The 27,054-nt window shown below is 39.9% G+C and overlaps 1 protein-coding gene across 1 annotated transcript in view; it reads right to left on the reverse strand.

Moving 5' to 3' along the window:
- Positions 1 to 26,281, reverse strand: part of LOC140227452 (E3 ubiquitin-protein ligase DTX4-like) — a 72,944-nt gene extending 46,663 nt beyond the window's left edge. The window contains exon 1 of the mRNA XM_072307857.1: positions 25,945 to 26,281. Within this exon, the coding sequence (XP_072163958.1) occupies positions 25,945 to 26,281 (337 nt within the window). The remainder of the gene's footprint in view (positions 1 to 25,944) is intronic.
- Between the last annotated feature and the right edge of the window lie 773 nt (positions 26,282 to 27,054).

The following is a 27,054-nucleotide window of genomic DNA, read 5'->3' on the forward strand; positions in this document are numbered from 1 at the left end:
AGCCATGATAAAAAATCATGGGCGTACATACTCGAGCAGGATTCGAACCTACGACCTCCTGATCACCGGACAGGCGTCATCTCCACTAGACCACCGAGCTTTCGCCCGACAGCAAGTGTTGGTTCTAATCCTTATAGCATGCAGCGGGTACTGCTTTGTTATTCAAATTCATGAATTTCTTCCGTCGAGATGTTTTCATTGCAACTGATTGACAAATTGCCCTACATCGACGTAAATAAGCACTGAATTGATCAGTGTTTTAGTAGTAGCCATGATAAAAAATCATGGGCGTACATACTCGAGCAGGATTCGAACCTACGACCTCCTGATCACCGGACAGGCGTCATCTCCACTAGACCACCGAGCTTTCGCCCGACAGCAAGTGTTGGTTCTAATCCTTATAGCATGCAGCGGGTACTGCTTTGTTATTCAAATTCATGAATTTCTTCCGTCGAGATGTTTTCATTGCAACTGATTGACAAATTGCCCTACATCGACGTAAATAAGCACTGAATTGATCAGTGTTTTAGTAGTAGCCATGATAAAAAATCATGGGCGTACATACTCGAGCAGGATTCGAACCTACGACCTCCTGATCACCGGACAGGCGTCATCTCCACTAGACCACCGAGCTTTCGCCCGACAGCAAGTGTTGGTTCTAATCCTTATAGCATGCAGCGGGTACTGCTTTGTTATTCAAATTCATGAATTTCTTCCGTCGAGATGTTTTCATTGCAACTGATTGACAAATTGCCCTACATCGACGTAAATAAGCACTGAATTGATCAGTGTTTTAGTAGTAGCCATGATAAAAAATCATGGGCGTACATACTCGAGCAGGATTCGAACCTACGACCTCCTGATCACCGGACAGGCGTCATCTCCACTAGACCACCGAGCTTTCGCCCGACAGCAAGTGTTGGTTCTAATCCTTATAGCATGCAGCGGGTACTGCTTTGTTATTCAAATTCATGAATTTCTTCCGTCGAGATGTTTTCATTGCAACTGATTGACAAATTGCCCTACATCGACGTAAATAAGCACTGAATTGATCAGTGTTTTAGTAGTAGCCATGATAAAAAATCATGGGCGTACATACTCGAGCAGGATTCGAACCTACGACCTCCTGATCACCGGACAGGCGTCATCTCCACTAGACCACCGAGCTTTCGCCCGACAGCAAGTGTTGGTTCTAATCCTTATAGCATGCAGCGGGTACTGCTTTGTTATTCAAATTCATGAATTTCTTCCGTCGAGATGTTTTCATTGCAACTGATTGACAAATTGCCCTACATCGACGTAAATAAGCACTGAATTGATCAGTGTTTTAGTAGTAGCCATGATAAAAAATCATGGGCGTACATACTCGAGCAGGATTCGAACCTACGACCTCCTGATCACCGGACAGGCGTCATCTCCACTAGACCACCGAGCTTTCGCCCGACAGCAAGTGTTGGTTCTAATCCTTATAGCATGCAGCGGGTACTGCTTTGTTATTCAAATTCATGAATTTCTTCCGTCGAGATGTTTTCATTGCAACTGATTGACAAATTGCCCTACATCGACGTAAATAAGCACTGAATTGATCAGTGTTTTAGTAGTAGCCATGATAAAAAATCATGGGCGTACATACTCGAGCAGGATTCGAACCTACGACCTCCTGATCACCGGACAGGCGTCATCTCCACTAGACCACCGAGCTTTCGCCCGACAGCAAGTGTTGGTTCTAATCCTTATAGCATGCAGCGGGTACTGCTTTGTTATTCAAATTCATGAATTTCTTCCGTCGAGATGTTTTCATTGCAACTGATTGACAAATTGCCCTACATCGACGTAAATAAGCACTGAATTGATCAGTGTTTTAGTAGTAGCCATGATAAAAAAATCATGGGCGTACATACTCGAGCAGGATTCGAACCTACGACCTCCTGATCACCGGACAGGCGTCATCTCCACTAGACCACCGAGCTTTCGCCCGACAGCAAGTGTTGGTTCTAATCCTTATAGCATGCAGCGGGTACTGCTTTGTTATTCAAATTCATGAATTTCTTCCGTCGAGATGTTTTCATTGCAACTGATTGACAAATTGCCCTACATCGACGTAAATAAGCACTGAATTGATCAGTGTTTTAGTAGTAGCCATGATAAAAAATCATGGGCGTACATACTCGAGCAGGATTCGAACCTACGACCTCCTGATCACCGGACAGGCGTCATCTCCACTAGACCACCGAGCTTTCGCCCGGCAGCAAGTGTTGGTTCTAATCCTTATAGCATGCAGCGGGTACTGCTTTGTTATTCAAATTCATGAATTTCTTCCGTCGAGATGTTTTCATTGCAACTGATTGACAAATTGCCCTACATCGACGTAAATAAGCACTGAATTGATCAGTGTTTTAGTAGTAGCCATGATAAAAAATCATGGGCGTACATACTCGAGAAGGATTCGAACCTACGACCTCCTGATCACCGGATAGGCGTCATCTCCACTAGACCACCGAGCTTTCGCCCAACAGCAAGTGTTGGTTCTAATCCTTATAGCATGCAGCGGGTACTGCTTTGTTATTCAAATTCATGAATTTCTTCCGTCGAGATGTTTTCATTGCAACTGATTGACAAATTGCCCTACATCGACGTAAATAAGCACTGAATTGATCAGTGTTTTAGTAGTAGCCATGATAAAAAATCATGGGCGTACATACTCGAGCAGGATTCGAACCTACGACCTCCTGATCACCGGACAGGCGTCATCTCCACTAGACCACCGAGCTTTCGCCCGACAGCAAGTGTTGGTTCTAATCCTTATAGCATGCAGCGGGTACTGCTTTGTTATTCAAATTCATGAATTTCTTCCGTCGAGATGTTTTCATTGCAACTGATTGACAAATTGCCCTACATCGACGTAAATAAGCACTGAATTGATCAGTGTTTTAGTAGTAGCCATGATAAAAAATCATGGGCGTACATACTCGAGCAGGATTCGAACCTACGACCTCCTGATCACCGGACAGGAGATGACGCCTGTCCGGTGATCAGGAGGTCGTAGGTTCGAATCAGGAGGTCGTAGGTGATCAGGAGGTCGTAGGTTCGAATCCTGCTCGAGTATGTACGCCCATGATTTTTTATCATGGCTACTACTAAAACACTGATCAATTCAGTGCTTATTTACGTCGATGTAGGGCAATTTGTCAATCAGTTGCAATGAAAACATCTCGACGGAAGAAATTCATGAATTTGAATAACAAAGCAGTACCCGCTGCATGCTATAAGGATTAGAACCAACACTTGCTGTCGGGCGAAAGCTCGGTGGTCTAGTGGAGATGACGCCTGTCCGGTGATCAGGAGGTCGTAGGTTCGAATCCTGCTCGAGTATGTACGCCCATGATTTTTTATCATGGCTACTACTAAAACACTGATCAATTCAGTGCTTATTTACGTCGATGTAGGGCAATTTGTCAATCAGTTGCAATGAAAACATCTCGACGGAAGAAATTCATGAATTTGAATAACAAAGCAGTACCCGCTGCATGCTATAAGGATTAGAACCAACACTTGCTGTCGGGCGAAAGCTCGGTGGTCTAGTGGAGATGACGCCTGTCCGGTGATCAGGAGGTCGTAGGTTCGAATCCTGCTCGAGTATGTACGCCCATGATTTTTTATCATGGCTACTACTAAAACACTGATCAATTCAGTGCTTATTTACGTCGATGTAGGGCAATTTGTCAATCAGTTGCAATGAAAACATCTCGACGGAAGAAATTCATGAATTTGAATAACAAAGCAGTACCCGCTGCATGCTATAAGGATTAGAACCAACACTTGCTGTCGGGCGAAAGCTCGGTGGTCTAGTGGAGATGACGCCTGTCCGGTGATCAGGAGGTCGTAGGTTCGAATCCTGCTCGAGTATGTACGCCCATGATTTTTTATCATGGCTACTACTAAAACACTGATCAATTCAGTGCTTATTTACGTCGATGTAGGGCAATTTGTCAATCAGTTGCAATGAAAACATCTCGACGGAAGAAATTCATGAATTTGAATAACAAAGCAGTACCCGCTGCATGCTATAAGGATTAGAACCAACACTTGCTGTCGGGCGAAAGCTCGGTGGTCTAGTGGAGATGACGCCTGTCCGGTGATCAGGAGGTCGTAGGTTCGAATCCTGCTCGAGTATGTACGCCCATGATTTTTTATCATGGCTACTACTAAAACACTGATCAATTCAGTGCTTATTTACGTCGATGTAGGGCAATTTGTCAATCAGTTGCAATGAAAACATCTCGACGGAAGAAATTCATGAATTTGAATAACAAAGCAGTACCCGCTGCATGCTATAAGGATTAGAACCAACACTTGCTGTCGGGCGAAAGCTCGGTGGTCTAGTGGAGATGACGCCTGTCCGGTGATCAGGAGGTCGTAGGTTCGAATCCTGCTCGAGTATGTACGCCCATGATTTTTTATCATGGCTACTACTAAAACACTGATCAATTCAGTGCTTATTTACGTCGATGTAGGGCAATTTGTCAATCAGTTGCAATGAAAACATCTCGACGGAAGAAATTCATGAATTTGAATAACAAAGCAGTACCCGCTGCATGCTATAAGGATTAGAACCAACACTTGCTGTCGGGCGAAAGCTCGGTGGTCTAGTGGAGATGACGCCTGTCCGGTGATCAGGAGGTCGTAGGTTCGAATCCTGCTCGAGTATGTACGCCCATGATTTTTTATCATGGCTACTACTAAAACACTGATCAATTCAGTGCTTATTTACGTCGATGTAGGGCAATTTGTCAATCAGTTGCAATGAAAACATCTCGACGGAAGAAATTCATGAATTTGAATAACAAAGCAGTACCCGCTGCATGCTATAAGGATTAGAACCAACACTTGCTGTCGGGCGAAAGCTCGGTGGTCTAGTGGAGATGACGCCTGTCCGGTGATCAGGAGGTCGTAGGTTCGAATCCTGCTCGAGTATGTACGCCCATGATTTTTTATCATGGCTACTACTAAAACACTGATCAATTCAGTGCTTATTTACGTCGATGTAGGGCAATTTGTCAATCAGTTGCAATGAAAACATCTCGACGGAAGAAATTCATGAATTTGAATAACAAAGCAGTACCCGCTGCATGCTATAAGGATTAGAACCAACACTTGCTGTCGGGCGAAAGCTCGGTGGTCTAGTGGAGATGACGCCTGTCCGGTGATCAGGAGGTCGTAGGTTCGAATCCTGCTCGAGTATGTACGCCCATGATTTTTTATCATGGCTACTACTAAAACACTGATCAATTCAGTGCTTATTTACGTCGATGTAGGGCAATTTGTCAATCAGTTGCAATGAAAACATCTCGACGGAAGAAATTCATGAATTTGAATAACAAAGCAGTACCCGCTGCATGCTATAAGGATTAGAACCAACACTTGCTGTCGGGCGAAAGCTCGGTGGTCTAGTGGAGATGACGCCTGTCCGGTGATCAGGAGGTCGTAGGTTCGAATCCTGCTCGAGTATGTACGCCCATGATTTTTTTATCATGGCTACTACTAAAACACTGATCAATTCAGTGCTTATTTACGTCGATGTAGGGCAATTTGTCAATCAGTTGCAATGAAAACATCTCGACGGAAGAAATTCATGAATTTGAATAACAAAGCAGTACCCGCTGCATGCTATAAGGATTAGAACCAACACTTGCTGTCGGGCGAAAGCTCGGTGGTCTAGTGGAGATGACGCCTGTCCGGTGATCAGGAGGTCGTAGGTTCGAATCCTGCTCGAGTATGTACGCCCATGATTTTTTTTATCATGGCTACTACTAAAACACTGATCAATTCAGTGCTTATTTACGTCGATGTAGGGCAATTTGTCAATCAGTTGCAATGAAAACATCTCGACGGAAGAAATTCATGAATTTGAATAACAAAGCAGTACCCGCTGCATGCTATAAGGATTAGAACCAACACTTGCTGTCGGGCGAAAGCTCGGTGGTCTAGTGGAGATGACGCCTGTCCGGTGATCAGGAGGTCGTAGGTTCGAATCCTGCTCGAGTATGTACGCCCATGATTTTTTATCATGGCTACTACTAAAACACTGATCAATTCAGTGCTTATTTACGTCGATGTAGGGCAATTTGTCAATCAGTTGCAATGAAAACATCTCGACGGAAGAAATTCATGAATTTGAATAACAAAGCAGTACCCGCTGCATGCTATAAGGATTAGAACCAACACTTGCTGTCGGGCGAAAGCTCGGTGGTCTAGTGGAGATGACGCCTGTCCGGTGATCAGGAGGTCGTAGGTTCGAATCCTGCTCGAGTATGTACGCCCATGATTTTTTATCATGGCTACTACTAAAACACTGATCAATTCAGTGCTTATTTACGTCGATGTAGGGCAATTTGTCAATCAGTTGCAATGAAAACATCTCGACGGAAGAAATTCATGAATTTGAATAACAAAGCAGTACCCGCTGCATGCTATAAGGATTAGAACCAACACTTGCTGTCGGGCGAAAGCTCGGTGGTCTAGTGGAGATGACGCCTGTCCGGTGATCAGGAGGTCGTAGGTTCGAATCCTGCTCGAGTATGTACGCCCATGATTTTTTATCATGGCTACTACTAAAACACTGATCAATTCAGTGCTTATTTACGTCGATGTAGGGCAATTTGTCAATCAGTTGCAATAAGTCGATGTGTTTTGCTCAGTCCCGAGAAGATCGACTTATGCGAGTTCAACTGTAATTCATATCTAGATTTGAATTTTTCATTTGCACCATGGATATAGCTATCTCTTGTCTACTCATTTTTTTTTTCTATTTTTCTTTTGAATGTGTGACATTTCACTGAGGCTGGATTTACATCACTAATGTGTGATATGCCTCACATATTGGCACATCTCCAAGGATATTCTCATTATCTTCTTTTTTGTGTGTGTGTCAAAACCTCCAAACCCTAAAAAGAAAGTAGAAAAATATCTGACATCAGTTTTCACAACAACAAACCCTTGAAAATGTCAATTCAGAAAATCTCTGTGACATTCACACTGGACTGGCTCAACTCCAAAATTACCTGTCACTGAACTGACGTTGATGATAGTGGATCTACAGAGGATTTGATATGCAAGGATTGTGTGAATGCTCATGTAGTTTAAAAACTTTGGCTTGAAACCTCAAAGTTACAGCCGTAAGTGCATGCTCTTCACCCAAAGATTTCATGATTACTGTAAAAGTGGAAATGTTCGCGCATTTTGCACAACCAGAAACTAGCGCGAAAATAAAACCACACAAATACTTTTGCTTGCTTTATGTTGCAATAGCGCATGTCTTGACTCTGTGGAATCAGAAACATGCTAAACCAATCTTACCTGGCCGAGCGCGAAAAATTACACACACAAAAATATCCACTTTCACAGTAGTTTAATTAGTTTAGAAGTCATGGATAGTTTGATAAAAGGGATCCCCCCCCCCAAAGCATCATAAGTTTGTGCCAAGTGTAAACACAGCCAAGCCCCATACATGTATATTTAATCGAATGCTTTGTAACTCTTTGCAGAAGAACATCTCAGCCATTTACCACTCATACTGAAATACTGTGATCCTTCAAGATTCAAGCAGTTTCACTTTCAGTCTTTCCAATGTGAACACAAATCTTCCAATCAACAAAGAACATGTACACATGAATTCTTTTTTTTAGCCTTGTGTGCGTGAATTTGCACAATGTCACACAATTCCTTCAATAGGGATCAATACTTGTGATGACTTCTCAAATTGAAGATGGACAAGCAGTCATTACATGATCAATCTACAGTGTGCTTTTGAAGTATCAAAAATATTTTCAAGTGAAAAGAGGACTAAAACCTTGAAAAATTTAATTTTTGAGGTGTTTGCACTCGAGAATGGCCCTATATGAACTACTGTATGTTAAACTCTGCATTAATAATTGGAACCAAAACTTTGACAAGTTATACCAACATCAAATGCAATCTTGGATGGAGTCCGCGTGTGAAGGGCCATTCTCGCTCGCATAACCTAAAAGCTTTAAGTTTACCCAAACCCAGCCACTGAAACCACACTCACATACAATATTTTTGTGTTGAAAAGCACTATACAAGAGAGGTTACACATCCAGCCTGAAAAAAAAAAAAAAAAGAATCCTCTACCTAAGTTTAAAAATTTATATTTAGAAGTAAGTGTTCACAGCCCTCGACTTTTCCATTCAGCGGTTTTGCACGAATTCTTTCCCTCTTCACTTCCAAACTAAACTATAGGCATCATCACTCACAAACTAAACCGCTCATTAGCATATTGATGGGAATTTTGCTCCCTGTGAAAACCACAGCGGTAGCCTAGTTTCTACTGCACTCCAGGGGTAACTCTTTGTTGTTGTTGTCATTGTTTTTTGTCTACCTAAACTGAACATCAGCTGATTATAGCCTTTGTTGTCAGCCTTGCTTTCCAGTATCATCTATTTTGTACAGTAGGGGGCCTACATGCTGTACATAGCACAAAACCAAAACAAACAAAAAACCTTAAATAAATGTGAAATGTAACAATAAAAACATTTTCAAAGTCATATAAAAAGGTACAAAAGGTAAAATCATATAATTTTAAAGGGGGAAAATTTAAATCACCTCTGTGATCACTATCAGAATCCTAGCCCCAGTGACAATCGGAGGTTGGCTTATATGTACATACTGTACATTGTATTTCATTTCCAGCCTATGTCACAATCAAATTGAAAACATAAGTGTAGCGCAACAGACATGCTTCATTCATTAGCTTTGAGTTTGTCTACAATTTATTTTTAATAACAGACATCTTGGTCATGTGATTCTGATGCAATTTTTGTATAACATTAACAAAAAGGGATCAACAAATGTTCAGGACTTTCTAGAATCTACCTTATGATTATGGCTTCTTTGTCATTCCAAATGTGGAAATCTGGCATATCAAAGTTTCCACAAGTTTCCATTCTGAAATAATGATGCAAGGTGAAGTATAAGTGTATTGATTTTGCAATCCTTGTGAAAAGAGGAATAATGTAGATTTGAGCATACAAAAAAAAAATGGTGACATGTGTGATTCTGGTATTTTAGCTATAGCAGAGTAACTAACAATTTCCCTGTCTTTTACAGGGAAAAAATCAAATGCTGTGTTAAGTGGTCCACTAATGAGAGGTCTAACATTAATGATGTCATAATCATGTGACCAATATGACCCTTCTATGACAAAATAGTCTCATCCAACTGTCAGCATGTCAGCCATTCTCAAGAAAGGATATTTTAAACTAAGTGCAGAACAGGGGCATTTATTTGCAATTCCCTGAATTTCACGTTACAGGAGCAACAACTCACTGGATGAATGGATTTCCAGTTATGGCCATATTATGCACAACTGTGACAAGTAATTGTATCACGGGCAAACAGGCCCAGATCTTTAAAATAGAGAGACTGCTACTATCATTCACAAATGAAAGAGACAAAGATGTCTGGACTATAGGCTAGTGACAGTCTAGAACTGATTATTCGATGAGTCTTTGCTGTTTGTGATATCATGTCAAGAATTATAAAACTGCCAAAACGACTTTAGGAGTGAAGCATACAGGATGATCACATTCTTGTGAAATCAGGGAGGTTCTACAGAGTGTTCGGGAACATGTTACTTGCGTGTTACATAAAGTGGAAAGGAATTATTCCAAATCAGGATAATTTTGCCATAATCTTGTCAGGATATGTAGCGAAAAGTACATCTGCAGGAAACATCCTACAGAATCTGGGAGACTTGGATTATTCAAAGCATAGCATTTTATAATACGTAGCAAGTATACAGACTGAGTGTGCACGCATGCAAAGTCTGTGACATTACCATCTTCAGGAATTGAATTGGTTTTCATATCTTGATGCGTATTTGACAAGACATAATTGCTTTCTGCTTGTCACAAATGGGTTGCGAATAAACAGAGTGATATGGAGCCAATGCGTGCACTTAATCCACAGAAGGCTCCTCAATGCATGTATGCAAGTCGATGTAAACGCTTCTTCGCTGCCGATTTCATGCACGCTGCCGGCTTACCATAATTCCCGGAATTATGTCTACGACGATGCACTGCTGTCTCTGACTGAAATGTCATACAAGGATTTGGATGTGAAACCGTCTTGTTTTCTGCAAAACTGTTTGAAAGGCACGCTAAACGGCTAATACTGTACGAGCTGAAATTTTCGCGAACAGATATTTTCGCAAATTGCTACTTGGAGGACATTTTCGCGTGTTGTTAATTTCGCGCGAGGGTCTAACTGAACTTAGTTATTTGCGCGTTGTTATTTTCGCGGTTCAAAGGCGATTCACGAAATTCGCAAAAATAAAACCACCACGAAAATTTCAGCTCGTACAGTAATGCAATCTGTCTTGATTGCTGCCTACGTATGTAGAGCTTCCTGGAGCAGTATAGGGCAGTGGCAGTCGGTGGCATTATTAACGTTTTTCCTGTAGGATACTGAAATCTTCATAGACTTTGTAGGCACCCCACAAGTTTCCTGTACACAAAGGGGTGAAACTTTGGAAACTGAAAGATGAACACGTTTTAGTGTAACATAGAAAACAGGCATGATCATCCTAGCTAGCAATCATTATTTACACAACTGTAATGATTAAAAACAATTCCCACAACTCCAGGACTTTTCACGGCATAAAAAAGATTCAAGCAAATTCCCTAACTATCCAGCCCCCCTGTGGGGAAAGAAAGAAAGAAATTTAAATAAAGACAGCTTTCAAAAGAGACTACACGCCAAGCAGGTGAAACAACAGCAACAACAGCTATTCGGTAAAGGCTGACAACATTCCATGATCTTAACCAAGACAGCCTACTTTATCCCAACCAACCAACATACACACATCTACTTCCTTTGTACACTGTCATGACAACCACAAAGGAGTATTAAACTACAATGTAGGTCCACGGAGTATCCCTTTATTCTTCTTCATGAATCTCGTGCAATCACCTGCCAGTCGCTACAAAAACTGGGAGAACCGAACAATATCTCTTTCCCGCCCTATATAAAAATGTCCAGTTTCAGTGTATTCTGTGCCCCGGGGTAGTTCTGTCTTCATCTGTCCGTGGACTAATTCTCATTGAGTTTCATCTGCATAGAGTGGAAATGACAGGAAGTTCTCAATCTTTATGGATCTCAGTTTCAGCATTTTGTTCAGAAGTCCTTCCTTCCCCTTTTGCTTTCCCTAACACTAAAAAAAAAAGGAAAAAATACACACACAGAAACAAACTGAAACAAACCTTGTACCATCAGGAGGAAAGTATTTAAATGGACTCACAGTCTCATTTCCTTTGACTCAGTAGCAGTGGTCACACTGGTAAAAAATTGCAGTTTAAGATGCAAAGTCTATGTAATCTTGGTTGTCCATCCACACTGTCATTCAAACAAATATTCAAGTTCTCGAAGTTTTGGGTCACGAGTGCATGTGCATGCGAAAAAAAGAAAGAGTACAGCAAATGATTGTGACATAACAATGCACACAGGTACATCTTACAGAGACACTGCCCAATCGATCCCGCAAACAGGTGATGGACTGGTCATATGACAAACTTTGTGAAGTTTCAGGTGAGAGCATTCAAATATCCCTAGTATAAATGGGAACTTTTGCAAGAAATTTGCAGTCACACTGGCAACATTTTGAGTGTCACTGTGACACTGTGACACTTTGTCACTGTGACAAATATCACTGTTTTAGTGAGAGCATGCTCAACTTGAATGATTCCACATCTTTCTCAATTTCTGTTTGGTTTTCATGAAATCTCACCAGTTCCCATAATATGAAATTCCTCCATTGACTGCTAAATTTCACACTGAACTTGGAGCGGATCCTTACTCTGTTATCACGTAACAACCATGGAATTGGTTATGTAATACAAAAACCCTATATTTCACGCTATGACATAACATTGTGTGTGTGTGTGTGTGACTTTGATAGTGCTTTGAGCAAAATGGGTTCTAACAATAAAGCAGACATACATGTAGGCTTGCTTACCTGGTTTCTAGGAATTATCAAATGCAAAAATCAATATCAAAGCATTCCCTACCAAAACAGCTACAGGCAATTTATGCATCAGTAAATATATTCACAGATTTGAAAATGCTGGTTGCTTTTTCCTTCTTTTTGTTTTCTTACTCACTGGTTTTGTGTCTTTGTTGCTCTTATTCATTTGGTTCAGTGTCTTTGTTTCTCAAGCAGAGGTAAGTACTACCCTTTAGCGCTAAACATCATGACTTCATGAGAGAGATCCATACAATCAGCTCTGACTATTAAAATATCATCAGCCTACCAATCATAAGAGCATGATGCATTCAAATATAGTCCCATCTAGTTGTAGCACTTCCTCAAGAATCTCATGCATTTTGAGCCAAAGACACTGGTTAGGGGCCTATACCCTGCATACTGATGGACAGTGAAAGCTATTTGCTCAAACCAGGGAAAACTTCTAACAAAGCAATGAGCCTTGTTTTTCCCTTAAAGCATGATAAGCTTTTCAGAATAAAATTTGGTTAAAAGTGCTTTTGAAATAGAGTGTATTATTCATGAAAATAACCCACATTTTTAACTCACAAAATGTATGAATTCTTCACTCATATAGCCAGTTAGTGTAATACAAAAAAAAAAAAAATCAGCTGGTGCAATGGACAAAACTGATTTTGGTTAAACTGTATTCAAATCAAGACTTCCAGCTCTTTTTCATTTTTGTGTTCCCCCCCCCCCTTTTTGTTTGTTTGTTTGTTTGTCTAAACTACTTCTCACCAATACTTCACCAGGTTTTTCATCCTTTCCAAGAAAAGTAGCACACGAACAAACAAGCATAATTTACTCCAAAAGCAGATCTGATCATGTGCGTTTTGTCTTTGTTCTTTCTTGTCTCTGCAGCGATTTAGCTCTCCCTTGGTTACAAGGAGAAGGTGACTCGCGCTCTGTCGAGGAGGGGAGAGTTTTACGACTTGCCATTAACGCATTAAGGTCGCTCCTCGCAGAATCCTCCGCTGTCCCATTTTATCGGTGCAGGGAAGCATCAACGCGGTCCTAAAACAAATCCCGCAAATGCTAGTTCAACACAACACTGGAGTAGAGCAACATACTGCTGATACGAACACCAGCAAGGTCACATGACTAGCCGGTAATAAGGCAAAGAACGTGCAAGGTTTCTTTCTATTCTCAGGAAGGATGTCTCTGCTGTGGGTGAATGAAGCACTTGCTTAGCGTTGCTTGAAAGCCAAAAGAAATTAATCCTAATTTAAGAGGGTTGATCAGACAGGGACATCATATGTTTAGATATTCTTGGTAAATCACACTTCAAATTCAAAGCTATTTTCATTTAAAGCTCAAAGCACATCTAATGGACAGTTACGAACTCATAAATACATACGTAAATCAATTTCATCTTTTTATAACATGGAAAATATTACAGGGTTATCTTCCTGTTTTTTGTTGTTGTTGTTGTGTTTTTTTTTTTTTTGGAAGGGGGGAGGGCTAGGGTATGCACCATGTCACAGCAAATCAAAATGAAAGAAACTAAAATACAATTTTATTTTCAAAGGAAACAGAATGGTACCAATTACTCTAGAAAGAACACATGCCATTGTAAGCCAAAAGCTTTGATATAAAATCATTAGTCATTTCGGCATTTTCAGAATAGGAATTCGTTTAGGAATTCTGAAGTTACATTATAATTACATAATATGGAATGGTTAGTGTTGAAATATAATTGGTGGAGAGTGCGGGAAGAAATTGCACATTTGTATGTGCTAGCTTGAGACAGCTTTTTGATAAATGAAACAAGCAAAAGATATGTGTGTACCTGTAGTCAAATCTTGCCCATAGTCCCAAATTATTTGTTCAAATATTGCCTGTTCAATGCTTCTTTCATTTTTTTTTCTTTTCTTCTTTATCTTTTGCTCTGAAGGAGGCAGTACATGCTCAAAATTACCGGTATCTAAAAAGATGTGACCTGTTCAATGCTTCCTTCATTTGTTTTTCTTTTCTTTTTCTTTTGCTCAATAAAGGAGGCAAGTTACAACATTACAAGCTCTGCTTGTGACAGAATGTGAGGATAATGAATAAGATGGAGATTCAGGCCGATAACTACATCTTGTATGAACAGGGATCATTTGATATGCTCTCTCTTTACTCACCGTCTGTCTGTTCTCTTGTTCATCTTTGTTTGTATCACTCGCTCCCTCTCTCTCTCCATCTCAGATCCAGCACATTCTCCCCCACTCTCCTTCCCTCGCCCCTCAAAGTTTCTTGGAGAGTAGCGGGAGGCAATGACTGCTGAATTCCCTTGCTTACGTCACCAGAGCTATGTATGCGAGATTCATACCATTTCCCTCTCAACCCCTCCCCCTCCCCTCCCCCTCCCCCTCCCCCTCAAAAAAAAAAAAAAAAAAAGGAAAAATCTTCATAAACATTCCCCTTACTTTGGCCAGGCTATGTTTAGATCCAAGACTTTCAATTCAAGAGGATTTTTTTCTTCCTTGTCTTTCGTTTTCCCCAGTCTATCGTTTATCAGTTTTTGTCCGTTATCCAAAGAGAGGAAGTCAAAGATGATGTAGAGTAGGGGGGGGGGGGGGCAAGTGAAAATGGGGGTGGGGGAGGTTGGAGGGCAAAAGCTCTCTCTATTCTTTAAGAATTACTTGCAGTTTCAGGTGCAGTCTTCACGTACACAGCACAAAGTTCAACAGTGTTATCATACATTGTGTATTCATTTATTTTAAGTCAGTGAGATCATGCCTTTCTTCTCCTATGCAGCGATACCACATGACTACAACAATCCCTGCATTTGTGGCTATAAACACCCTCTCTGAATAGAAAAAAGACAAATGAATTTTTTATGCATATAAATCAGAAAAAAAAAACCTTCACTTTCACATAAGCTAATTGAATAAGATAATCTTCCTTTTGTTTCCTTTATCATGATATACTTGGCAGACTTTCAGAGTATCACAATACGACAGTAAGATAATTTTTCTTTTGTTCAAACCAGACCCGAAAGACTTTTGAGACTTGATGTAAGCATTCCTGATTAGAACAACTTTTGATTTCAATATGTCGGATAAAAGTGCAGGGAGCAAGAAGACAAGCATAACTTTAGACGAGCACAATTTTAGAACTTGTAAGCAATACCAGTCTCGGTAACTATATTAAACTATAAAAAAAAAATGAAACAAATATTGTGTATGGAAGTTCTTCGTTTCATAATCAAGTCAATCACACATTGGAGAATCCGTCGTGCGCACAAACTTTTTTCCGCTTTTGCCACCAACATCTCGTGTGCTGGAGAGACAGAGGCAGGTGATACCCATGGCTGTTTTGAATCCGACGTCCCGAATCGATACAGCCCACAATCTCAGCCCCATGGGCTATATTGTATAATGTTCCCCCGCTCTCCTATCGACGAGCAGAGAAAGCCGAGAGTAAGTTATCTCTAACCCCCAAACACTTAACCTGGATTCCCGGGGCTGACAATATTGCTTGGAATTCATCAGTCCAAAGAATCGACATCCCTTGGTCTACATCATAATGATAAGAAGGGATGCCCGATGGGTTTTTAATTTTTGTGAAGATAAAGAGCCCCTTATTCAATTACAAAGTGTACACTGTATAAAGACTGAACCATGATTGCGGTCTACTCTTAATCATGTTTTTGCCAAAAATATCCATGTCCTAAATGCCATTTCTTATGTAATTTTCTTTTTCTTTTTGTTGCACAACAGAAACCAAAGTTTCAAAATATAGGTAGCTGCTGTAATGAGGGCTTTAATAGTATACATAAGAAATGCGACTGAACGTTTTGTCCTTGGTTGAGCATTAACTTTAAAAAAAAAAAAAAAAATAGCTACACTAACAAAACGGCCATCACCGCACTACATACAGTGTGTAGATATCTGCAAATAGGTTATAAAATAGCTCCCCAGAATAAGACTTGAGTCAAGCATAGTCACCAAACGTAGACTTGACAACTTCCTGTCAAATGAGAATTTAAGGAGCTCATGAAACTTTCCCTCATTCACATTTTCTTTTTTCAAGAAGAAAAGTCCAGAAAATGAAGAAATATTTCAAAAAATTTCAGTCTGATTGATCTGCTACATTGATGTTAACCTATGCTGGAAGCCATACAAATGATGCTGATGGACACTGCAATCGATGACCATGGCTATTAACAGTACAAAATACTGTAGATCATACAGCACACACAGTATACAGGTAATAACATACACACATTTGTGACTAAGAAGGAAGCTGTGTAAGTGTGTAATCCATCCCTATAGCTGTGAATGTGAATGACACACTAACCATTAGCTCGTACACTCCCCACAGAGACAATGATATCAAAATAATCTTTTAAAGCAGGCAAGGGCCTGTTGTTAAATAGGCTCTATCATTTTACATTTTTGTGGCTTATTTCCAAAATTGTGTCTTTGGCCTCACATTAACTGTAAATTAACATTGTTATTGTTCTGCTGCTGCTGCTGTGTGTGTGTGTGTGTGTGTGTGTGTGTGCGCGCGCGTGTATACACCGTATGTGATTGTACATGCATGTGAGTACTGTGCACACTCAATGATCACGAACCTCTTCAATGGGAATGAAATTTCTGTGTAGGTGCAATGAAATTCAATGCAACAATGTTTCCTGGAGTATCGCCATGAAGGTGACCCTCCCTGGTATCACCTACCACTTCATAATTGGCATCATAACTGGCTTTCAATAATCGGGACATACACTGTATTTTGGCTGTAACACTTCCAAGTTTCACTAGCCCTCATATGAGTCTGCAATGGATTTATATTCCAATCTCGGGAAAGTAATTACAGGAATTTTTCCCTTTACCAGACATGTTATATTTCTAATCAACTATAGATTCTGTCGAGTGTGCAATCTACGAATTTATCATCAGGCAACACAATGACCACACTGCATTGAATAGAGTTAAAACATACACGTACTTCTTACAATATGTAGCTGTTGTCTAGAGCACACAATTTGATGTAAAAATTGTATACCATTGTTGCAAAGAACATACATTGCCTTGGATGCTTCACAAACCTACATGACAAAAAAGGAGAGCAGCCTAGCAGTCATACCCTGGTATATTTTTAATGACGTATGGAGGACAATAATATTCATAAAAAATTAATTGTAGGGGAGACTATGAATACCTGGTAAGCAAACATACAACATGTATCCATAACTGCATTAAAACTGCACAACCCCTAGTGCTGAATCGAGATGGTTTCTTGCAAGGAGAGAAGAATTACTAAACAGAGATCCCAAAGTTGGGATACGAAATGTGACAAATTTCATGAATTATAGTAGTCAATGAAAAAAAAAATGTTTACTACAGAAAAAAGACAAAATCTGTGCAAATAACCTAGGAGGCATGTCATTTCCAGGGATGTGCAGAGTGAATTCAGCACACACAACTACATTCTCCAGGCAATTCATACTGTATTTATAATCAATCTACTGCTCTCTGGTTCATACACACATACACACATGATAAAACTGGTGGTCGTAAGGCAGGCGACACTCACACATCAGAATTGGGTGGCTCCAAAAAGCAATCAGTGCAGAACTCATTTGTTACATCACTTTTACATACCACGCACATAAATAATAGAAAAATTACATCCAGACCCCAGGAGGCCCATTCTGCATACTCGTCAGAACATGAAGCGATGATATACACTGATCAACAAAGTTTCTCTGAGCCTCACGCAGAATCAGGGGGACTTGGCAGCTTTAGCTGGCTGATGAATTTTACATTGACTAAAATTGAAAAGAGGGAAAAATTGAGAGAGGGATCGCCTGACAATACAACATGCACACATGTAGCTCCACTTCACGACGTACAACACATTGAACACAAATTGCAACATTAATGACAATTTTCGACTAAATGATCCCCAGTCCGATATCGTAGTGATATCAGGGAAATCAGTTGCTTTCCATTTTCCATTTTAAAACAGGGTAAATCACTACATCATACAGTTCTGTAGAATCTACTCACAATTACAGAGTACTGAGCTGAGAAAAGGAGTGGGATGGGGGGGGGGGGGCAGCTAAAGAGGAGCAACAGCTTAGTTATTGGGTAAGGTGAGGATTCAGCTTTTAACTTCTTTTTGCAAGATGCCTAGTAGAAATCACTTTATGAAATGTTAAAAGTGCATACAATTCTAAGAGGAATTCAAGGGTAATTTGATTAAAAATCAGTTTTGCAATGGCTAACATATCCAAAAACACAGTATAAAGCAAAGTGATCCTTTTTCAGATGTAATATGTTAAAATTTGAGTTATGTAGATTTTCAACTAATTTCAAACGTAGGAGTTTGCAATACAGGGGATGTAACGTGTAGAATGATTTTCCAGATAATATCAAGATTGTGAGTTTTAATAATTTCAGCAGCATTATATATATTATATCATATCAATATATCATAAAGTTTCCTAATATGTTAGGCGATGAGTATTATTGACATTTGTTTTATGTCAATCTCTTGTCAATGTCTGTATTTTTTTTCATGTGCTGTTATATGTAGATATACTTTTCCTCTTTCTTTGTGATATCTTTCTCTCTCTTTTTCTGTTCTTATTTTCAATCATTGTTATACGCTGTTTTCATTCTGTTATATATGCAAGGACTTGCAGAATAACAGTCAATGGCTGAGCAAGTTTCCTTTTTATTACCATGTTGAAATAAAATGAAAATGAAAAACAAAAAATGAGCAAAGTGATCCTAATAGAAGGTGGGTCCCACCTTTTATTAGGACTGTTTTGTTTTAGATATCTCAGCCATTTCAAAACAACTTCCCTCAAATAAACTTTGAATTCCTTATAGAATTATATGCTCTTTCATATTTCAAAAGAAGTTTTTCATTATCTCAAAAAAATGATTAAAAACCGAAAAAAAAGATGGAACCCTGAAGCCCCATCTCATATGAAATCTTACTATCCCTTTAAAGGGACATACGTTGTATCAATCATATTTCCGTTGGTTCTCGGAAATAAAACCTATCAGAATGATGCTAACAAGAGGTGATGACATCATCATTGCATTTTTAATCCTGTAAAACAAAAATTTTTCTCATGCATGAAACTCTTATGAATTTTGCGAGCCAAGATTCACATATTACAGTAATATGCTCACAAAAATTTTTTATCTACATTGAATGCCAGTACAATGCCGTATAAAGCTATCATGTTTGACCATGACTAGCCACGCCACTAAAAAGCTAATAGCTCAAATTCGAAAGAGTTTTATGCCACCAGTCTTTCTATCACCCTCTGATTAGTTGAAAACATGTGGTACTTTTTTGTGTGTGTGTGTGTCACAACTTTCTTAGTTGTGTGGTTTTAGTGAACTCCTGCCAACAGCCGCATTCCCGTTTATTAAAGTTAGCGGTTTGCATCTATTTCTGTATGTCTTCCTCAATTTATTGTGTTTATATAATATTTTGATGGATGTAAAATATACATTTTTTTTTTCATTCTTCATGCTATGTTTTGCACACTGACACTCTTTGTTGAAAATGAAAACAAATGAAGTCAAATTAAATTAAATGCATCTTGATGCAAAATAAACCAACAAATAAATAAATATAAATAAATAAATAACCTTATCTGCTAGCATTCACACACATGGCAAAAACAAAAAACAAAAACCCAAAACAATGATAATTTGGCTGTTGGCTACACATAGAACACATAAAAATCTCCACACTGGCAATGCCTTAACAACATGCACCGGATTGTGACCCCAGGCATCCAAATGTGTGGACCTAATGTGGAATGTTGCATTGTGGGATTTTTTTTTTCATGTACCCTTCAAACAGGCTACAGAAGCAAATTAACACTAAACAGTCCTGAGTTTCAACAACAACAACAAAATATTCTTGATGGGTATCATCATGAGAGTCAAGGGTATTTTTAGTGGTTTTCATACTGCAGCTAAAAACACAGATTTTAGAAAAAGCTTTCAAATTTGAGTGTGTATCTCTTTGTTGCTTTTGTTAAATTTAAGAGACAACTTGAGTATGGAGAGGCATTTAACTATAAGCAGAAGCTTGAAAGGCTTGCACTTGCAAATTAGTTTATCAAACCTTGTTCATTCTCATCTCATGTTTTGATGACAGGGAAATTAGAGGCTGGTAATTAGCTGAGATATTCGACCTCAGCACAACAATAAAAAAAAAATGATAATAAAAGACACATCAGCCATGAGTGAAAAAGAGACAGAGGAAAGCATTTCTAGGGAGAGTGAAAAAATGTAGAAGAATGAGGAAGAAGACAAAAAAAAGAAACAACAAAAGCAGAGGGTGAAACAAGGAAAAGGACTGAAAAAAGCAGAAAAGAGAAACCAGAAAAGGAAATGGAGAAAAAGGACAAAGAACAACAAGAACAAGACAGAAAAAGAAATAAGCAATTTTACCTGAGAAAATCAGAAAAATAGAGTGAAAAAAAAAAGGAAAAACGGTGAGCCGGAAGAAACAAAACAAAACAAAACAAAAAGAGAAGAAACTAAAAGCAAATTTAAAGCTAAAAGTTGCAACCTTCCCAAAAGAAAAAAAAATGGTTCTAATTTCATATGACTGATAACTAACTGTATTCATAGTTCCTCTGCGGAGACAAATTCCTTGAATGATCAACCAAACTGTTCACCGGGGATGAATAATAATGGAGCTTTCAATCTCAGATCTACCACCCACGATCGTTATCGTGCCAGATTGCGGTATAAATATTTCACAGCAAGTTCATAACTCATTCAAACTGGAGTTTTAACCAGTACAGACCTTTCTTTTCCAAACCCTTATATTTTCCTTAAGAAATCTATTTCGAGAACATGTTGCGTCATCTTTGGGGTATGAAACAGGTATGTGACATACAGTTGCATAGATACAATGTCAAATGATTATTGGTTGCATACATGCACTGAGCTCTTTGTATCTTTTTTTGACATCCAGAAAAAAAAAAAAAATATATATATATATATATATGGTCTTTGCAGGGTGTTAACATTCAGCTCAAAAGACCAAAGCCATGTGTGGCTTTGGGGATGAAGAGTGTTTGCCATGCAAATTTCTTTTTTATTCCACTGCAACACTTCTGTCATACTCTGACCCTATTCCTTCCTGCCTAAAATGGTCTTAAAACAGTCAGGGTAGAGGTTACGTTTCCATCACACACATATATTGACTTGTCTGAAATTTTTACCTCACTGATGCTATGAGCCACTTCATATCCATTCCTATTTAGATTTAATGAATAGCAACCCCCACCCATATCAAAAAAAAAAAAAAAAAATGAAAGAGCTCTGTTACTTTGATTGAATCCAACAAAATGTGAAGTCCAGTCTCGGATCTTCATCTTGGTTTTTGTGAAAAATTGTTTCTTTCGTGATGATACTCAACTGATGATACCTAATTGCATGCTGGGAATTGCAACATATCCTGAGCTGGAATGGATCCGTGTATAATGTGGGGTATAATGTGGTTGCTTACAAACCAGGACATGCTCCATCACGAAGATAGAAGGATCTAGGTATCATATATTGGTCACCCTCAAGTCATTGCACCAGTAATAAAACTCATTCTTAAATAACCCTCACACTTAAACCTTGAATATGGATCCCTCTCTGTATAACGTGGTTGTTTGCCAACCAGGACATTCTCTACCATGAAGGTTGGGTTTTATATTGGTCACCCACCTTGAGTCATTCCACAATTTAAAAAATGATAAAAAAAAAAATTGTTCAAATTACATGTACAATCATGCTTTGATTAACTCTAAAAGTAAACAAACAAATCAATTTTTTGACCAGAAGTCTCAGCATAGTGGTAGATGAGATAATAAGCCATTCCTGGTTATTGGGCAGCACCCGAATTTAGGACTTCCTGTGATTGTATTCACAGCTGAACAGTTGACCACTTAATCAGGTACTCTGGTTAATTGGATAAAGTCTGCACTCTCTGATCCTGGATGCAATTAAGTAGACAGCACTGGACACAATGATATTACATGGACACAAAAGACGTGTCTGAAACATGGCACTGTATACGAAAAAAAAAAATGCCCTCTTTATGTAGACCAAAAGCATGTCAGCTACATTATCTAGTATATATTGTAGTAGAAGAGGATGCTGTTTTCTGGCATTGAACACTGTGGCATTTCTGCCATCTATTATGATAATCCATTGAAACCAAGCAAAATTTTGTCCTTGAGCATATATGCTTGTATAGATCACTATTAATGTACAAATGTACCAAACAGGGATGACTGCTCTGATTTGCTAGTTGACAAGCCTTATCGCAAAGATATCAATACTGATTGGAAAAGTTGTCCTTGAACATCGGCAACACATCCTTCAAAACCATCAGCACATATACGCCGTGATAGAGACTCATCTATATTGCCATCACCACAAAGATATCAATACTGATTGGAAAAGTTGTCCTTGAACATCGGCAACACATCCTTCAAAACCATCAGCACATATACGCCGTGATAGAGACTCATCTATATTGCCATCACCACATGGTCTGTTGATATCCATTCTGACATGCCAACAAGATGGAATAGGCTACAGTATATGTAGTAATTGCAGAGTGCCAACTCAAATTAACAAGGACACATACAGACTGTGACAGTGTGTGAGGGTGATGATATGCATGCTTGGACAAAAGAGGCCACAAATGATTGTGATCCACACCTGACACTTAGTGCAAAAGATTTTGACATCATAACAGCACAGCTCGACACTAACTTTTTCTTTTGGTGGCCCGGCACTGATATTTGGTGACCCGATCAGGCCACCAACACATATCTTTCCTTAATAAGTGGTGGCCTGGCATCTATTTCAGGTGGCCCCAGGCCGCTGGGCCACTGCCAATGCCAAGCCCTTAAAGCAGAAATTTATAGAAAATCTAGAAATATGACAAGTTTGATACATGTATCTACGGAAAGCTAAGAAGCTAGTTAACAAAACTTGATATCTTTTAGACGATGTAACTTTACCACCAAACTGTTTTTGAGATTGAAAAAACACCCAATTTCCATGACCACGTAGCTCCGTTCGCTACAAGAAACATCGGATTTGTGTGACGTCACCTAATGTGTATGAGCTGATTTGCCGTACGGCTATATGAGACCCGCTCTGGCAAAACCCAAAACTTCTCGGCAAATGTGATTTCGCGCTACAGCCCGAAAAAGGTCAAAAAATGACCTACCTCAGGGACCAAATTGACATTTTGGTATCACGTTGTAGGGGAAATTTTTAAGTTTCTGATTGATATCAACAACATTTTGCAATACAACCTACAAAATGTGGAATTTTGAAGAGAAAAGTGGGATGTCAATCTCAAATGTTGGCCAAAATCTTACGTCTAAAGACCAAATCGCCTTCGCTTACGGCAAAAATACCCCGTCATGACGTGGGGGCACTGTGCATAGTGGATAAGACTCCCGACTCCCGAACGGAGGACCGTGAGTTCGAATCCCGCCCAGTGCTTACATCCTTGGACAAGATGATTTTACCCACAATGTCCCTCTCGACCCAGGTGTATAAATGGGTACCTGGCAACGCTAGGGTAATAATAATAGCAGGGCCCTCTGGTAGAGCAGTGGCAACACTGAAGAGGCTACCCTGGGTAAATAAGACCTTATTATTATTATTATCATTATTATAAAAATGACTGTTCTTTTGGCGATCGTGTCTTAGATATTGTGTTGAACCCTGACACATTTGGTGCCTACAGAAAGCTCTACCTCTGCTCATTCCAAATATGGTCATGGCATGAAGTCATGCTACTCACTTTCATTCATGAATTCGTCTGAAACATGCATAAGTTTAAAATGCAAATCGTCTCCCAGACGCGTAAACAGCCTTGTTGCTTACCAAGACACGTGATCGAAATACATGTTCACGATTGGTCAACTGCGCCGAGGACCCCCTTGTTTACAAGCAACCTACGTGTTATACTATGGGGATCGCTGCAGCAGCGGTGCATGCTTGCATGCAACACGTGTATCGTGACTGCTGCTCAGCACGGAAATGTATGTTGCAGTTTCCCGCTTTGGGAGAGCTACTACACTGAATTGACGGCCAGCGCATGCACACACAGACATCTTATCCAGTCAATGGATTTGAAATTTGTGCGTATGTGCTGTGTGTGCATGCGCTGGCCGTCAATTCAGTGTAGCTCTCCCCAGTTCCTCTTGACCGAGTCACATTAAGTCATCAATTCGAACAGAAAAGGACTATTGACAGAACCAAACATTGCACGAACCCTGCTGTCAACACTTCAACTTCACTGGTAAGTCTTCAAATTGAAGAAATTTTTTGATTCTAAGTTGATATTTGTCCGCAATAATACCCTGTCATGATCCTGAATGCTACAGTCCGCAGCCCCATGGCATTACGCTATCCGTATGGGGCTGCTGGTAGCAGTTAAGTATCCGAGAGACTGAGTGACAGTATCCGAGTAGACGACCTAGAGTTCTACTACTAGTACTAGATTCTAGTATGGTTGGGTGTTCATAATACCGGCCACCTAATGTTTTTCTATCAATAGAAACGTGAAAAATCTCACAATTTGCCTGAAATTTTACTCACGTGTGGAGAAAATACTCCGGATTCACAAGCGTGCACTGAAAATGCGATCTGAGGTACGTGCTCTAGATGGCGGCTTCAAACGCGTGGGGTGTCATTTTTTACGCACTCAGTTGCCCTGTTCATTTCAACTGACCACCCTGGCAACACGTATAAAGGGCACTTAAATGCGTTTTTTTGACAGGCCGCTGTTTTTTTCCAGCCGTCATTTTTTCCCCAATAATATTTGAATATATTTTGAATCCTTCGATATTACTTTTGAAGGACTGTTTGATGAATTTGAATTGATTTTCATTGGGAAACTTTTCATCGTAATTAAAATGAATTAGATGAGTCGGTTTGCTTTTTCACATTCATTTCTCGTTTCTGCTACAACTCGTACGGTCGTAGCGGGCGACAAAATAATTATGTCATGTGTATGTGTAACGTGTGTGCACGATCGTATAAGCGGCGGTGACAATTTTGCGGTCAAAATCGTCAAATTTATTACGGAAGGATACTCTACATCTAACAACGAGTCAGCAAAGGTAGGCCTAGTTATATGTAGTTACAAGATAAATCTTATTCGATTTTGCTAAATTTCGTTAATTTAGAGGGAATACTTAGGCCTATTTGTTTTCGCCTCATTTTACTCGGTAGCGTAGCCCAGTGAAGAATCAAACACCGTTGCGCGTAGTCCCATGCGTACATTTTCTTTCTGTACGCACAATGCCATTATAGTGCGCGGTCGGTTGATATGGACCTGGTCGGTGTGTTGAACACCTACCATACTAGCTTCCCTCGCCTAAAAAACAAACAAACAACCATACATTATCACTGGAATCACAGGCAGAATGAGCTGAGGGAGCGCGAGACAAGACAAAAATGACTCAATCAAGCATGAGCACTTTCCCACAAAGTTACACTACAGACATGTATTGACATGTGTCATGTAAAATTTAATCACATCGATCTAGATAGTCTAGATCTAGTCTAGAACTCTAACCGTTAGGCCTACAATCACATGAACAATTCTGATACTTTTTATCACTCACTGGTGGTAGATTTACACAATGCAGCTCTAACAAAGTTAGACTCCCTAATATTTACTGAATGGCATGAATATCATTCTCAAGATCTCATCCACACACTTCTTCGCTTCGTTTACTAGTACTACTTTTAGTTTTACATGTACCAAAGGAGTTTCATTACGCCTTCAACCAGTCTGTTTGAAGCTCCTTGCTTTTACGTGTGTGTGTGTGTAACATGTGATAATGTGTGTGTATAAATGGGACAAGGGCAAGGACTAGGTACCTGTACTTGTGCGGACTTGCTGCATCGCTGCGAAGTCGATTTCGTACGATGACAACGCAGGTTCGATGTCCCCTAATGATACAGTCTCGTCTCTTCCATACGCTGCCTCGAGTCCAACGACGACGGCGGGATCGTATGCCCGCCACCGACCATGGTCGGAAAACCATTCCCACACGACTACATGGCCGGTGTCCATGTTGTTTACGTTCTTGTCAACTTCGTTTTCCTGCGCCTCATTCATTGCCATAGATTTCGCCGATCCATCGCTTTCCCTTGCGGTGTTGCGGCGAGGGGATAGGACGGGATCACTGCTGCTTCGGAAGCAAGCCGTAGTCATTGCTTGCTCGGCGCTCGTACGTACGTGCAATGAAAATAAGTAGACTGCCAGTACAAGTCTCGACTAGATATTCGCATTTCAAAACAAGGCAATCGGGGACAGCGAAATGAATTGCGCAATAATAACGGTGGTGGCACTCTTCCGTGTTCAGCAACAATGCTGCGGTAGGCACTTAAGAGGCGAGAATGCTCTGCGGGAAGTAGTTTCACCAAAGGTCACAGACATTAATTATTCATGAGCTGGCGCGGAGACTGCCGAAGCCTTATTGAATATGTATGAGGTGGGAGATTCCCTTTCCCCTGCGTTGTAAACGTACACCACCGAGTGAACGTCATGTAAACACATATCGCTTTCACAGTTGCAGCAGTGTGTGTGTGTGTGTGTGTGTGTGTGTGTGTGTGTGTGTGTGTGTGTCCGTCTGTCTGTCACTCACTCGAGAAATGTCCATCGACGACTCACCCTTGTTGACATCCCACAGACTCTGTACAAACATGGTTTGACGATGAGTTTGATCGTCATTGTGGTAAGGGGTGTCAAGATTTCTTCAAATAAATACTTTTAGTAACGTTAGGGCCTAACGTTAGTTGTTATTCTTTTTTTTGGGGGGGGGGGTGGGTAAAATGGGCTAGATCAGAAAACACAGAAAAGTACACTCAATGAAATCAGTCATTCTTGGAAGTTCTAATTGATTCGAAGTTCATCTCAATCAACCGTTAAAAATGACAAAAAGTGCACTTCTAATGCCTATGCAAATATTACGTAAAACGAGGCGA

This window comes from Diadema setosum, chromosome 4, assembly GCF_964275005.1.
Source record: "Diadema setosum chromosome 4, eeDiaSeto1, whole genome shotgun sequence".
Lineage (NCBI taxonomy): Eukaryota > Metazoa > Echinodermata > Echinoidea > Diadematoida > Diadematidae > Diadema > Diadema setosum.